We start from the raw sequence: 13,226 nt of genomic DNA, 5'->3' as shown, positions 1-13,226 counted from the left end.
ATGTCTCAGGACACAAGGCGGCCCCTGGAGCAAAACCAGAAGCTCACGGATAAGAACCCAACACTGCAGGCTCCACTCCAGTCGGCTAACAGCTTCAGAAGAGAAACGCTGGATTACCTGTTAACATGCAGATCACAAGAAACAGGCCTTTTTCGCATATGAGTTTTCCCTTTACTGGTAGGTGTGTCATTTATACACGAAGTGACTGATGTAATACCTTCACCTCAAGGGTTGATGATGTATGTGCAGGTCTGTAAAGGAAGAGACTGGAAACAAAGACTTGGCACAAGAAATCAGTCACACAGGAATTCTGTATCACTACAAATTTTATTCAGAAACCCATCTTTGTTTTTTTTGTTGTTTTTTTAAAAAAAACTCCCATTATGAACTGGCTCGGTCAACCAACGACGGACGACACTTCCCAGCAGACACGCGGCAAGAACAGCACGGCTCAGAACCGCCCAGATCTCTCTCGGTCTCTCGACCGCCTCCTGTCGCGCTCCCGTCCCCCGCCGCCACCGCCGCCGCCGCCGCGGCCACAGTCTCTAGACCGAGAGCGACGCTCCCGAGAGCGGGACCGCGATCTATGCCTGCAACCAAGGACAGGAAAGGACACCATGGCACCCACACCGCAGGACGCAACACACAGGACGGGGACTGACACGTCTGAACACTGCAGCTCACTGCGCCGACGAGGCCAACAAAGGAGAAAAACGCTGCCAATTAAGCCACAAGCTGGAGCTGTACGACATGCCCTCATCTCAGATGTTAAAGTGTCAGGGATAAAAAGGGGCACCTGAAGACTGAAGAGCTATGACATCTTCTCTATCGTATCCTCCTGTGGCGCCAACTCAAACGGCCAGGGGAAACCCTAATCCAGAGCGAACGGGACGTACACACCCCTCACCCCACGTCTGACCCCCGTTTCAGGTCCCGTCCCGGCCAAGCCGCCGCCCCGACATGTACGCAGCTCAGCGACGGGGTCCGTCGGGCCCACTGTGGGCGAGGGGAGGCCAGGGTTCTTTTTCTCCTATGCTTCTTTTTGTTGACAATGAAACAATCACCAATAAGGTCTGCATCTCCAAATATTTGTTTGACAGGAGAGGGACGAGAAGCCCTCTGGGGCCAGAACTCAGTCTGAGTAGAAGTCACTCGTTACGCTGACACCTTGGCCTTTTCTCTGCTTGGTGACACGACCCCCTGCACTTAAGCAACAGGACCAGACACGTAACGGTGCCCAACTGTCGGTGGTCCACAGGGCGGTGCCCCCACCCCCAGCCAAAGAAACCTGCCCAAATCAATAAAAACCAAGGAACCCCAATGGAAACAGGCAGCATGTAAAGGAAGTCCAGATATCTTGAGAATAAACACCGTGTAAACAAACCTAATTTTAGTGGTCACCAGCTTAACGGTTCCCTCAGTTACTAAGGTCTGATCTCGACCTGACAAGGAGGAAGCCGTGCGTGCGTGGAAAATGTCCTTCAAAGAGTACATGTTATATTTTAAAATATGCACTACGTTCTAAGCAGTGCCTTTTAAAGAGAAACGACATGAAAGCCAAGCTTTACTTGAAAACAGTATTTTGGTTAAGAAACGGTCACGGTGCACTCGAGTACTCACTTCTTACGGCGGCGCCCGTACAACTCCCGCCGCAGCTCCCGAGAGATGGGCTTCAGGTGCATGAAGTTGCAGAAGCCTCCCCGCGTGCACTCCCTGCGGGAGAATAGACGGGATCACGCGGGGCATGCCCTCCACCCGCCCAGGGTGCCCCCGGGGCCTGCCCACACCTACCCCATCTCGTACTGGCGGCAGCAGGCTTCTCTGAAGTCAGTCACAGGGGAGAGCTCAGCGTGGATCGGCTGGCCATTAAACCAGCGGTTGTTCAGGTCAATCACGGCCTTTTCTGCATCTTCTTCGCGGCGGAACTGAAAAGACATGGCAAAAACGCTGCCGCCCACACTTCAATGACAACTGTCTTCAACTACTGACTCAACTATGCGTCACATGTTCACAGGTAAAGTAATTCAGGTGGGATAACGTCGGAGAGCAATTTAAGAGCCAGCCCACCCTTTATTTACAACGAGTTAATTTTTCTACGGTCCAAGCTCATGCCATGTATATTGCCATGGTTTTCAAATTCAACTGGTTAAAAGAACACGTCATGATTTATGCAGGTGATGAAAGTTTTATTAAAAAAAAGGGGTGGGGGGGGAAGAAACCAAACATATAAACCAGCTTCTTCTCCCCAGTGCAACAGCCGCTAACCAACAGCCAAAGACACCCGCCGACCGGGGCCCTCCCTGCGTCTTCCCGGCACCCGCAGGCCGGCCACCGGACCCAAGCCACAGCCAACGAGGGCCGGTCAGCGCATCGAATTCATGGGCAGGTCTGAGCACGTGGAACTTCGAGGTTAGCGGCTCAGGGCACTAACCCTTCCTCAGTCCCACTTGCCGTCTCACTCCTACCTTGACATACACGTTCCCAACGAGGTGATCTCCGAGGTTGTCGCAGACGTTCATCTCCTCCACCTCCCCGTACTTCTCCTCCATTTCTGTGAAAACCTCCTGAAGGGAAGACAGTGGTTTGAGGGTCACAACAGAGATAAAAGAGTAACCGAACATAACTCACGTCTAGGAATTTTTATTAATGGACAAAAGTCCTAGTTCCAGATACAGAGGGTGAACGACAGGTCAGGGGGTTTCAGTCAACAGCTCACCTCAAAAAACTCATCATAGTGTTCCTGCATCTCGACATCGCTCACAGCACCTGTGAACAACAGAAATCTTGCTGGTTAGAGCAGGGAGCTGTGACTGAGACAGCTCTGCGCTTAAACTCAAACTGCTACACAACACATATCAGATTATCTAGAGAGAAAAGGAGAGCTGCATCCTACTGGAGACTGAAGACTCTGCATTACACAGCCACTTGTTGGAATTTTAAAGTGTGGTGAGATTTTTAAATGCCCCTTACGACAATCTCAATTCTGGCTGTTAAAATGTTAAAATCACAACAAGTTTTAATCAGCATCAAAGGGCCAACATTTTCAGAAAGTGTGAGGAAAAGGTTGACTCTCAAATTAAGAAATTTTTAAATGAAAATTTTCTTCCTTTTTAGATTTAAGATACAGGCCAAGTAATCACACTGATTTTTTTCCTTTCCTTTATTAGGTTAAAATGAAAGCTGAAATCAGGGTAAATGATTAAAAGCTTATGTTCCTGACTAGTTTCTTTTACCAATTAGCAGCCACACAGAATGTTATTAAAATTCTTTCTGATGCGATTAAAACCCAAATGACCGAAAATAAAGACTCAGTAGGATAATTACCAAGTTCAATTACAGTATTTTGAACGCCCTCTTTCGCATAAAGGGAAAGTTACAATGCTTCGTTGAAGAAAGCATTATTTTATATTTCAAACTATTTTCATCAAGTTTATTCTTCGTAATCCACGTGCACTAAGTGAAATCAAGTCAGGTGTGTGGATAGATTCTGCAAATTTACATTCTATCCTCGTCATCCTCCTACCAAATCTTACCATCAAACTCTAACGTTCTCTGAACCTAAATCTGAGAAAGCACAAAGCTGGTGTGTCAGTAAACTGACGTTCCAAACAGCCAGACCAGGGAGTGGCTTCGAGGCTGGGACAGCCTGTCTTTAATTGTCACCTTCCACAGGCCGCCTCCTGGACTGGCGGTCCCCTCTGGGCACTCGCCAAGGGCGCTGGGCTGTGGCCATGGGCTCTATCCACACTGCGCTGCCTGAGAGCAGTTCCCGAGCTCTCTGGGAAACTTTTTACCTCAAGGATAAGAACTTCAGTTTTTGATTCTGACAATGATTTAAGTTCACTTTCTTGCCACTGGAGCTGGGCGGGGGGGTGTCCCTGCATTTTAGTTATTTTTGAATTTCTAGGAATCCAGCTTGCATTAGCACACAGAACTTACTGAATGCATTAGGCAACAATGGCTACTCGACAGCTCGTGTCGATTTAAAAGCTATTGTGAACGTACCTTCTTCCCTGACCAGAAATCAAGTTCTGAACAACAGAAAAGCTAGTCAAGTGAAGCCCATTCCAAGGGCAGATTTTAATGTTTAAAATTTCCTTCTCCACATTAGAAAAAATGAGAAGACAGAAAATATTCACACACTCAAAAAGTTTTAGCAATACTGAGAATCAAATTTTGGTGGCTGTTAAAACACTGGCTATATTCTTAGAATTTCTATTCTGTTACTATATAACAGAATATTGTATTTTAAAAATTTATGTCAAGTTCATATTTTAAAATGCTTGATAGTGGGCATATCTTATCTCCTATACTCTGGTTAAAATTTTTGAGTCAATCAAAATGACCTAAAAGGCAGAGATGAGTGATTAAAAAACTGTTCAACTAAAAGAGTATTTACACGACTCAATATATTTTAAATAAGTACCCAGTTTTCTTACAGAAACGCTCTTAAACTGGGGTTCATATTTAAGTTTAATCCGAGCAAAGATAGCTTATTTTTCTACAGATAAAAGGGTACGTTAAAAAGAGCCAGTAATTTTAGGAAACTTATGAACCTAGCTAAATTGTAGAATCCAAATTGTGTTTAATTTGTACAATCTGGACCCCAGAATTGTAATCTTTAGTACAGCTAAACTTTTATTTTTGTAGCATATGCAAAACAAGAGTCCTGTGAATCACAGATATAGACACAGAGAACTAATGCAACATTCTTCTGTCAATAAAGCATACGCATCCCCGAAAAAACAAGCAGGGCAAAGAGTGATTAACTGTCATAACTCAGTCATCTACTTCTCATTCATTTCTACCCCAGGGTAGGGCTGTTACAAAAATTATTTAATCAGTCCATAGAGAAACAGTTTCTTCCACCCATTGACTTATTTCTTTAAAAAACAGAAAACCAGGTATTTTAAATCAAGGGCTACCAAGTAAATCCTGCTACCATCAGATTCAGGCAAAGAAATTAATTCTCTATCAGGTCAGCATTAGCATCGAAAAACATTTAGTGTCTCGGCAGGAAAAATGTACCAGTCCCTCCCCTGCAGACACAAGCACCGTGCACGCACACACACGGAACTGGGAAGCCTCCCAGTCTGGGGCCAGCTTGAGGAGGTGGTGGCTGCTGGGACCATTTCACCCACTGTAGGTCACCCTATAAACTGAGGGGCTCCGGGCCAAGGGTGTATTTGATCCAGGTTTGTGGCTATCCAAAGGTACCTCGTGGTGTTATTCTGTGATCTATTTTTTACAGCTTCAAAACAAACTGGTGCATGAGAAGCATCTACCCTTTGGTCTGGACCCCTTGATTTTAACACGAGTCCAGGATGTTCGTTTCAGTTTATCCTCAGATGACTAAATCCACTCTACGGTTCAACAGCTGTAAAACTTAAACTGTAGTTTAACTTTCCAGAGATAGTAATATTTCTCCTGTTCCCTAAAAGATACCCCTCAGTAAATACCACATCCATAACTTAAATTCAGCACTTCCCATTACCTGAAGAAACCAGTAACGTCTACTGAATGCCCGGTCTAGAGCTATTCCCTACCAAGTATCCTTTACTTCCCAAATGTAATAAGCTAACTCCTGAAGTTGGAAACACCTACATAAAGCATCTGAGGAAGACAGGAGCCCACCAGGACTGTGCTGCACTCGGGGCCAGTGCCGCGTGGAGGGCCCCACGTGGGAAGCGTTCTCACAACAGGGCTCTCGCAGTTAAAAGCATCATCTCCAAAACGGAGTTTAAGGGGGAAAAAGTCTAACAAGAAAAAAAATCTGAAAAACAATTTCAGAACAATTTTTTTTAAGTCAGAGAAACTTTCCCTGTTAAGCGGGAAGAACGTGAGTCCACATTTAAGCTGACACACATTCCCCCCGGATGACGGCCAAGGTACCGGAAGGAAGAGCAGCAGCTCCACGCTCTTGTAAAGGGCACCCTCTCCAGTCCCTTTTTCCTTCCTAAATAAGTGGGCACGAGTCCCAATCTCAAACAGAGGTTTCCATGGGGTCAGTGGGACATAAGCTCTCGACACCTCTAGTGAAAGGTGGTCCTTGACACTACAGCGGCAGACCAGATGGAGTTGACGCTGAGCTCTGACACGCAAGCCCAGGGAACCAGGGAAGGAACTTGTATGAACTTACAGCGCAAACCGTCAGCAGACTGGGAAGAGTTTTGAGGGTTACGGTAAATGTTCAAGAGGGCAATGGTCTGAAATACAAAACGCAACAACTTTATATCATGGAAAATTAAATGTAAACACTTAACCGGTTTCCTGTGGCGATCACTTCAGTCAAGACTCAGTGCTGAAAAAAGATCAAGTTATTTTCTTTCGAAGCAGAGATGTTTTCTCTTAGTTGATGGCTGTCTTGGAGCACCCTGACACTGCAATGCAACAGAGATCCCATGACATGCTCATATTGTATTTCTGTCACAGACTGTAAAAATTCTCCATTTCAAAGTTCCAATCCAGTTAAGAATGCAAACAACTCGGCAGGCTACTACCAAAATATTCCTGTTATAGGAAACTTTTAATGAACAAATGAGAAAGAGTGCCTGTATCAACTGATTAGAGAAATACAATAATTACGTATCATGAAATCTCTACTTCCTAGAGGAAAAATTATAATGGTGAAATAAAACCCACACTTATTGGGCCACTTACCTTATTAAATCCTAAATATTCCTAAGGTTTTTGATTTCACAGAAAGAACTTAATAATTGCCAGGGGTTCAGTCACTGTGAAGACCAATGACTGGCTGGTGACGTTTGGGTGTCACAGGGCCGGACCCCTCTCGTTAACAAACGTCCACGGTGGGAAGAGGTCCGGCCAGTGACCTCCCAGCCAGCCTGCTGAACGCGGCCAAGTATCAAGTTCTTGCTGTGTGCGCCAAGGACCTCCGGCACCGTGTCCTGTTTGCAACAGCTCTATGTCAGCAGCTCAGAAGCCAACATTATTTGTCTCAATTAAGAGTGGGCTCTTTAACACCATTGTTTTAAAAAAATTTCTCCAACTGTGGGACTTACAGTGTGAGCCGTCAGCCGTCTGTGCACTGTTTTGGGGATTACGATAGATGTTTTGAATCAAGATGGTCTGCGGGGAAAAAAAAATAAAAAGGGGAATTCTACTGGCTGCTGTGCATATATTAGACAATTGCAAAGAGACAACTTGTTTGCAAATGGCTCAACGCCTGCTGTTTGTTTCCTGCAAGTCAGACACTTGTCTTCTGAAGAGTACACCCAAACCATCATATTATGAAAACAGAGTTTGAGCGGTGACTTAGGTCAAGTGACTTAGGTCAAGTCAGCCAGCAACCAAGAAGAAACTGTAATTGTTATTTTGAGTAGTCCCACGGCACTGAAGTGTTTTAAGACAAGGCAAATAATAGAGCACTAACATTTCCTCATACTTCAAGCTAGCAGACACTATGATGTCAAAAAATTCACATTATAATCATATTCCCCATATGAAAAAAAATTTTAAAACCAAATGCATAACCCAAGTATATGTAGTCCATCAAGCTCTCTTGATCTCGTAGGAAACAGGCACACCGAATGGGTTTCCTAACTCTCGTGGACACCTATCATATTTACATTTTCTTGGTGGGATCTCTGTTTACATAATACAATAGCTTAAAACATTTGCTCTTTTCCAATCCTTCTTTTAAGGGAAAAAAATCCTTTTAGCCCTTGTGCTTTAAACTGGATCAGGCAGACTTGAAACCTTACATTGTACCGTTCTTCTCAAACTCAAGTTGTCTGAAAAAACAAACCATGTTTAAGTTAGTAGGCTAGCATCACATGAATCTTAACGTCCACATCACTGTAAAAGCTTAGAAAGAAGCCCACACTCAATTACGCTAGAGATTTACAAGCTGAGCCAATAAACCGCATGATTTAAGAAAATAAACATTCAGTCTCAACGTGTATCCAAAGCAGTTTTGTTAAGTGGTTTCACAGAACCGGCCGGCTCCGCTTCTAGCTGCGGGGTCAAGGGGAGTGGTCGTGCGGGTCCCCCAGCCGCAGGTCTGCTCTGGGAAACCAAGCTGGGAGGATGGCCGCCAGCCACGCAGCACCGCTGCCACCACACAGACCCACCCCCGGGGCCTGGCCTCTCTGCAAGCCACTGACACCGCCCCGAGTCAACCACTTCAGGACTCCGATGTTCCCAAAGCCAACCACACTTGGTTTTTAACTGGAATCACCAGTGTGTGACAGCTCTGATGGAAAGCTATACTGAGCCCAGTGATCCAACAGGAAATTCACTTTAGCTCTCACTCAGGTCATCTGGCAGTGGCTGTTTAATAATAAAAGAAACTTCACTTAAAGGGAGTAATTCAGTTCCATTAAAATCACAGGTGGTCAGGATTACCTAAATCCAACCAAATGAATCAAAACAAGATGTTCAAGTTAACACATACACCTGACCCCACCAAACTTTAACGGAATCATGGCCACTGGCCTAGTGGGGAAGATTTAGTTCATAAATGGAAGCACTTAAAAAAAAAAATACAACAAACAGAAAACGTAAAGTGAATTCTCCAATATTCTGAATTTCGAAAGAGACATGTTCAAAGCTATTAAGTTAGAAAATACCGTCTCTTTCTTACAACTGACTGACTTTCCTAAATACTTATACTCAGTGGTTCTGAGGCTGCACATTCAGACTTCACGGGTGGCTTGAAGGAGCTCAAGGGCCCTCAGTCTGGAAAGACTGAAGTACAGATTCTTTTCAAATCCAAACATTCAGGTAAACACGGACAGAAGTTTTCTGTTCCTCCCAGAGGTGCTTTCTCCCTTTAATTCACTGGATCTGTTGCAGGGTGTAAACCCTTGCCTTTTCTTCAATTAGCCAAAAATAAACTATCAAAAATCACCGTTTCTGACTGATCTGAACTCACAACATAGCCAAGCCCAAGGCAACAGGCATCTCTCATTAACTGAACAGACTGGCCATGAATAACTGAAGGTAAATGCCTGTCTCTAACGTTAACTTTCATTGTTCGTGTTTCTAATGACATGATACGACTTGCTGTGTCCTTGGCCGGGGTCTCAGAGGGGACACACCCGGGAGTACTGGAGAGCCCCTGCATGCAGAGTGACGGCTCTGCTGACGATCGCGCCAGCGTCTCCTCTACTGCCTGGAGAGCAACGAGCAGAAAGCCAGCTCTGCATCTACCAGCGCCCGGAGCAGAGGCGAAGGCAGCGCAGGCCCGGCCGCCCCTCCCAGCCCACGCCTGTTAGAGGCAGGGACGGTGGTAAGGCAGTGAAAACCAGTCACAGCCAACAAGTTTTTCTAATGACAAAAACAGGGAATGGTGCTCTCAGACCTTCGCTAGGGGTGGTTCACCTGCCTCATTCTCATTTAAATAAACACATTTATGAACACAGATGGAAAATAAAACTATAGAAAAAAACCCCCGTTTATTAACACATGGAAATTAACTGCCTCTGTAAAGTACATGAAGTTTTGATCATTTACATGAAAACGGAAAAAAAAAAGGAAAAACAAACAAACCTGGCTAAAGGTCGGTTTATTGTGCAACCGAGAGCATCTGTCTCCATGACGACATGCTCCAATTTTGAAATAAAATGAACAGTTGACTCTGTAAGGGAAAATAAGAGCTGATTATTTTGCTGGGAAGATAACAAATAGATGGAAATATGTCATCAACAAGATAAATGCTGTCAAACTACTTTTCTTTTACTTCACAAAAACATAGGCACGTTGTTTTTACTGGTAATAGGTACCTTCCCATATTTTAGAGCTACTCAGCTTCAATTTGCCCCTCTAAAAACATGGTACTCTTTCAATGAAGAACACTCTAATTCTAACCTGGTTCCTCCGCACTGGAATCCCCTCCACTTTCAACTACAGTTGACCCTTGAACAACACGGGCTTGAACTATGCAGGTCCACTTATATTCAGCTTTTTTAGTCATTAAATCCTACAGTACTACACGACCCATGGTTGGATGAATCGTAGGATTCGGAACAGCAGACATGGGCTGCCTAGAAGTTGAACTCAGACTGGATTATTGACTGTGCAGAGGGTCAGCACCCCAACCTCCACGTGGTTCAAAGGTCAACTGTACTTCTCTATCCTTTCCTCTTAAACTGTATGTTAAGTTAATCTAAAACTGTATTTAACTTAAAACCTATCTGTTCTCTAGTCTTCCACGATGAAATTTTCTCTTGAGGACATCAACACAGTGTAGCGAGGGGTCAAGATCCTGAGTCTGCTACTAGCTGCCTGGACTTGGGCCAGTAGCCCGTCCCTGTCCGGGTCTCAGGAGCCATCTGTAAACTGAGGAAAATGCCAACATGGCACTGTCCCGAGAACCAGAATCAGATGTACCATCTGTGTGCTCATTACACGTAGTCATTATTATCTAAGTAATCACAAAGTCCAGGTTCCCTCACCCAAGACACCAGACCAATAGGAAATTCCCAAAAAGAGGTCTAAGTAAACCATTCCCCCTGGTTTCAATACACTGAAAACAAGCTATTGGGGAACTCCCCCCCGTCTGCAGGAAGTCCACAAGGCCACCTTCTGTCCCCATATCGCAAAGCCCTCCCTTAAAATGCTCCAATACTTGGGCCATCCAGATAAAATCAAAACTAGCACTCCAGCCAGCGTGACAGCAATGCAAGGTGGCTTAGCATATTCCATCTGTGATGAATTATGAACTCTTACTAGTGGGCCCCATTCAAATTTAGACTTGCAGAGGTGGGACAGTTACCCTGTAGATTCAAGTTTTTAGCAAGGGCCATCCAGAGTTAAGGTCAAAGGGCCTCAGTGAAATCTGATGGACCATGAAGATCAACTAGCCATTGATTTACTATTAGATAGCAATAAAAGTGGAAAAGTCTGAATTTATCAGGAGAGGAAAATGATTACTACATGTATTTGCAAACTTATAGCTCTTGCTTCAGATTATTTCACTTGAGTATATAACATTACATCTTCAGGAAGTCACTCGAAAATAAAGAGCTTATTTTAAGAATATCCCAGAATAGACAAAACCCATCTCAACAATTAATACCCAACTATTCCATATAATTAAAACAATCCTTGGTCCTGTACTTCCAGAGATGACTCTCTTTTCATTATGCCCAGTTAATTACTGAATTTAGTCTATCAGTCAAAACTTTTCTAGTGTGCTCATTAAACTACTGAAATAAAATGAAAAGATGTAAAAGAAAAGACGTGATTTACTATCACAGAGAAGATATTAGAAAGGCTAATCTGTGCTTAGATTTAGAAAATGTCCATAACCTCACATGTGTAATTAGCTAAATATTTTTAATTGGTATAGACCTACATTTTACTTCCAGCTTAAATTGAAAAAAAAAAAAAGAAAAGAAAAGAAAAAGGTAAGCGGGAATCATCATCTTCATTTTTTAGGAGTCGAGATGTTTCCTGGAAACTAAAACCCCACGTCTCCCTGAAATGAGAAACCTAGATTAAATAATCAAGTTTCCTGAATTATAGCCATGATTTTTACAATACAGCACCAACAGATTGAAACGTGGTTATTTATAGAATGAATATATGAAATGAACCTCTGAAGTAAGAGTTTCATAGAGCAACAGCGAAGACACCACCTTATGCAGCTTTTTACCAGAACAACGGAAAAAAACTGCAATGGGACATAAGTCATGGCCCACACTAACATAAGCTCAAGAGTGAAATTAACACTGCATGCTCTTCAGCAAACTCCGAGAAGCCTCTTTTTCCAGCAGAGCTGGCCAATCCATTCAAGATCATGTTCCCCAAGCTGCTGCCTCTGGAGCCACAGCCTTCGGGGCACACACCTCTTCCATAGCACTTAATACATTTTAATGCGTTTTACTTTAGTTATCCTTTACATGATAAGTACCCTCTCACTCCTTGAGTTCCTTGAGAACAAGATCCAAATTTTACCCATCTTTGAGTCCCCAGAGATTGGCCTTGAGTTGACACTCAATTAATGTTTCTGGAGTGAGTATGACTGATGCTTTTGTCTTGTGAGTTTTGCTAGGAAAAAATATAACCCCCTCTTCCAAACAACACAGAAGATTCTAGAATGTGTAAAAGAAGACATTTTACAAGATAAACTGCATCCTGGAAAACAGAAACAATTTAAAGTGTTTGATCAAGTGGTATTAAAACATTATCTATAGCAAACTTAGGAGTTTATCGTTAAAAACATATTCACGTAAGCCCTGTACAGCCCTAAAGAATCCCAAGATGTTAACCATTTATTCAAATAGATTAAGCTTAATCTTTGGGTTTTCAAAGTAAGAATTATCCTCCAAAATGTCTGGAAACATTCCCTTTAGACTAAACTTCAGTGAATAAACTGGAAATTAATACGTGGCAAAGTCAAAATTATATGTTTTACTTTTAATCTAACAATTGATTACGAAAGATACACAACCTAAAAAAAGAAAAAACACCCATCTTACTCTTATATTGGAATTGCATCTTAAAGTATTTTAAAATCAGATTATGTCTTTTATGGTTGGTTGAACCCGTAATCTCCAAAATACTTTTTCACATCAAATGTCCTTATGATCAGTCCGATCACCGCTTAACTCACACAAGAAGCTCGTGAAGCGGATAAAACCCTAACAGTTAGGACTCTAAGTTATCTAACGATTTAACGCGGGCGAAGCCTGTACTACCGCTTGCCCGGCTCGACATTAAAAGATGAAAGTTGGGGGAATCGTTAATGTTGACAACTTCAGCACAACTCGAGGCGGCTTCCGAGTGCCAGGGGCGCGGGGGCGAGGGTCGCCTGTAGGTGGGCCGCCGAGCAGCCCCCGGCGGGAGAGGCCACGCCGCCCAAGCGGAAGCCCGCCACCCGCCCGGCCCATCGCCCGCCCGCCCGGGCGCACGAGGCGGCGGCGCGCGACTCCCGAGGCCGGAAGAGCCGCCCGCCCCTCCCCCCGCCGGCCCGCCGGGCCTCCCGCCGCTTCCCGGGCCCCGCCGCCGAGCCCCGCCGCACGCCTCCCGCCCCCCTGACCCGGGACCCCGGCGGCCGGCTCTCACTCACTTGTCTTTCTCGGTGCCGAAGATGGAGGCCAAATACTCCGCCATTTCCCACCCGCCGCCGCGGCCGCCGACACTGCTGCGGACGCCGACGACCCCTCCCGACGCCCGCGGGAGACGTCACCCGGACGCGACGACTCTCGCCCCACGCCGACGGCCTGGCGGCGCTGCCCAATCGGAAGAGACGCTGCCTG

At 44.7% G+C, this 13,226-nt stretch overlaps 1 protein-coding gene across 4 annotated transcripts; it reads right to left on the bottom strand.

The window, feature by feature from the left end:
• Nucleotides 1-308: 308 nt before the first annotated feature.
• Nucleotides 309-13,195, bottom strand: U2AF1 (U2 small nuclear RNA auxiliary factor 1). 4 transcript variants are annotated; one of them, XM_082393069.1, is made up of 8 exons: nt 13,037-13,195; nt 9,514-9,601; nt 7,023-7,089; nt 2,717-2,766; nt 2,466-2,564; nt 1,792-1,925; nt 1,621-1,713; nt 309-590 (listed from the first exon to the last, which is right to left on the bottom strand). In XM_082393069.1, exons 1-8 carry the CDS (start codon nt 13,078-13,080, stop codon nt 452-454), a joined length of 714 nt encoding a protein of 237 aa, XP_082249195.1. In that variant the 5' UTR covers nt 13,081-13,195; the 3' UTR covers nt 309-451. The 4 variants fall into 4 exon arrangements, with proteins under 4 accessions (XP_082249195.1, XP_082249194.1, XP_082249196.1 ...); XM_082393068.1 differs by lacking the exon at nt 7,023-7,089 and adding an exon at nt 6,140-6,206; XM_082393070.1 differs by lacking the exon at nt 7,023-7,089 and adding an exon at nt 6,140-6,206 and having other exon boundaries at nt 1,804-1,925.
• Nucleotides 13,196-13,226: the final 31 nt, after the last annotated feature.

Source organism: Balaenoptera borealis (assembly GCF_965194805.1).
Source record: "Balaenoptera borealis genome assembly, chromosome: 5".
Classification (NCBI taxonomy): domain Eukaryota; kingdom Metazoa; phylum Chordata; class Mammalia; order Artiodactyla; family Balaenopteridae; genus Balaenoptera; species Balaenoptera borealis.
This window is presented reverse-complemented; position numbering and strand designations above follow the sequence as displayed.

Excerpts from the sequence above, each read along its gene's own strand:
- U2AF1 (XM_082393069.1), bottom strand. The coding sequence starts at position 13,080 with ATGGCGGAGTATTTGGCCTCCATCTTCGGCACCGAGAAAGACAA. Across the intron at positions 1,926-2,465 it reads TTGGGAACGTGTATGTCAAG|TTCCGCCGCGAAGAAGATGC; the intron begins GTAGGAGTGAGA and ends ATGTCTTTTCAG. Across the intron at positions 1,714-1,791 it reads TGCCGCCAGTACGAGATGGG|GGAGTGCACGCGGGGAGGCT; the intron begins GTAGGTGTGGGC and ends ATTCTCCCGCAG.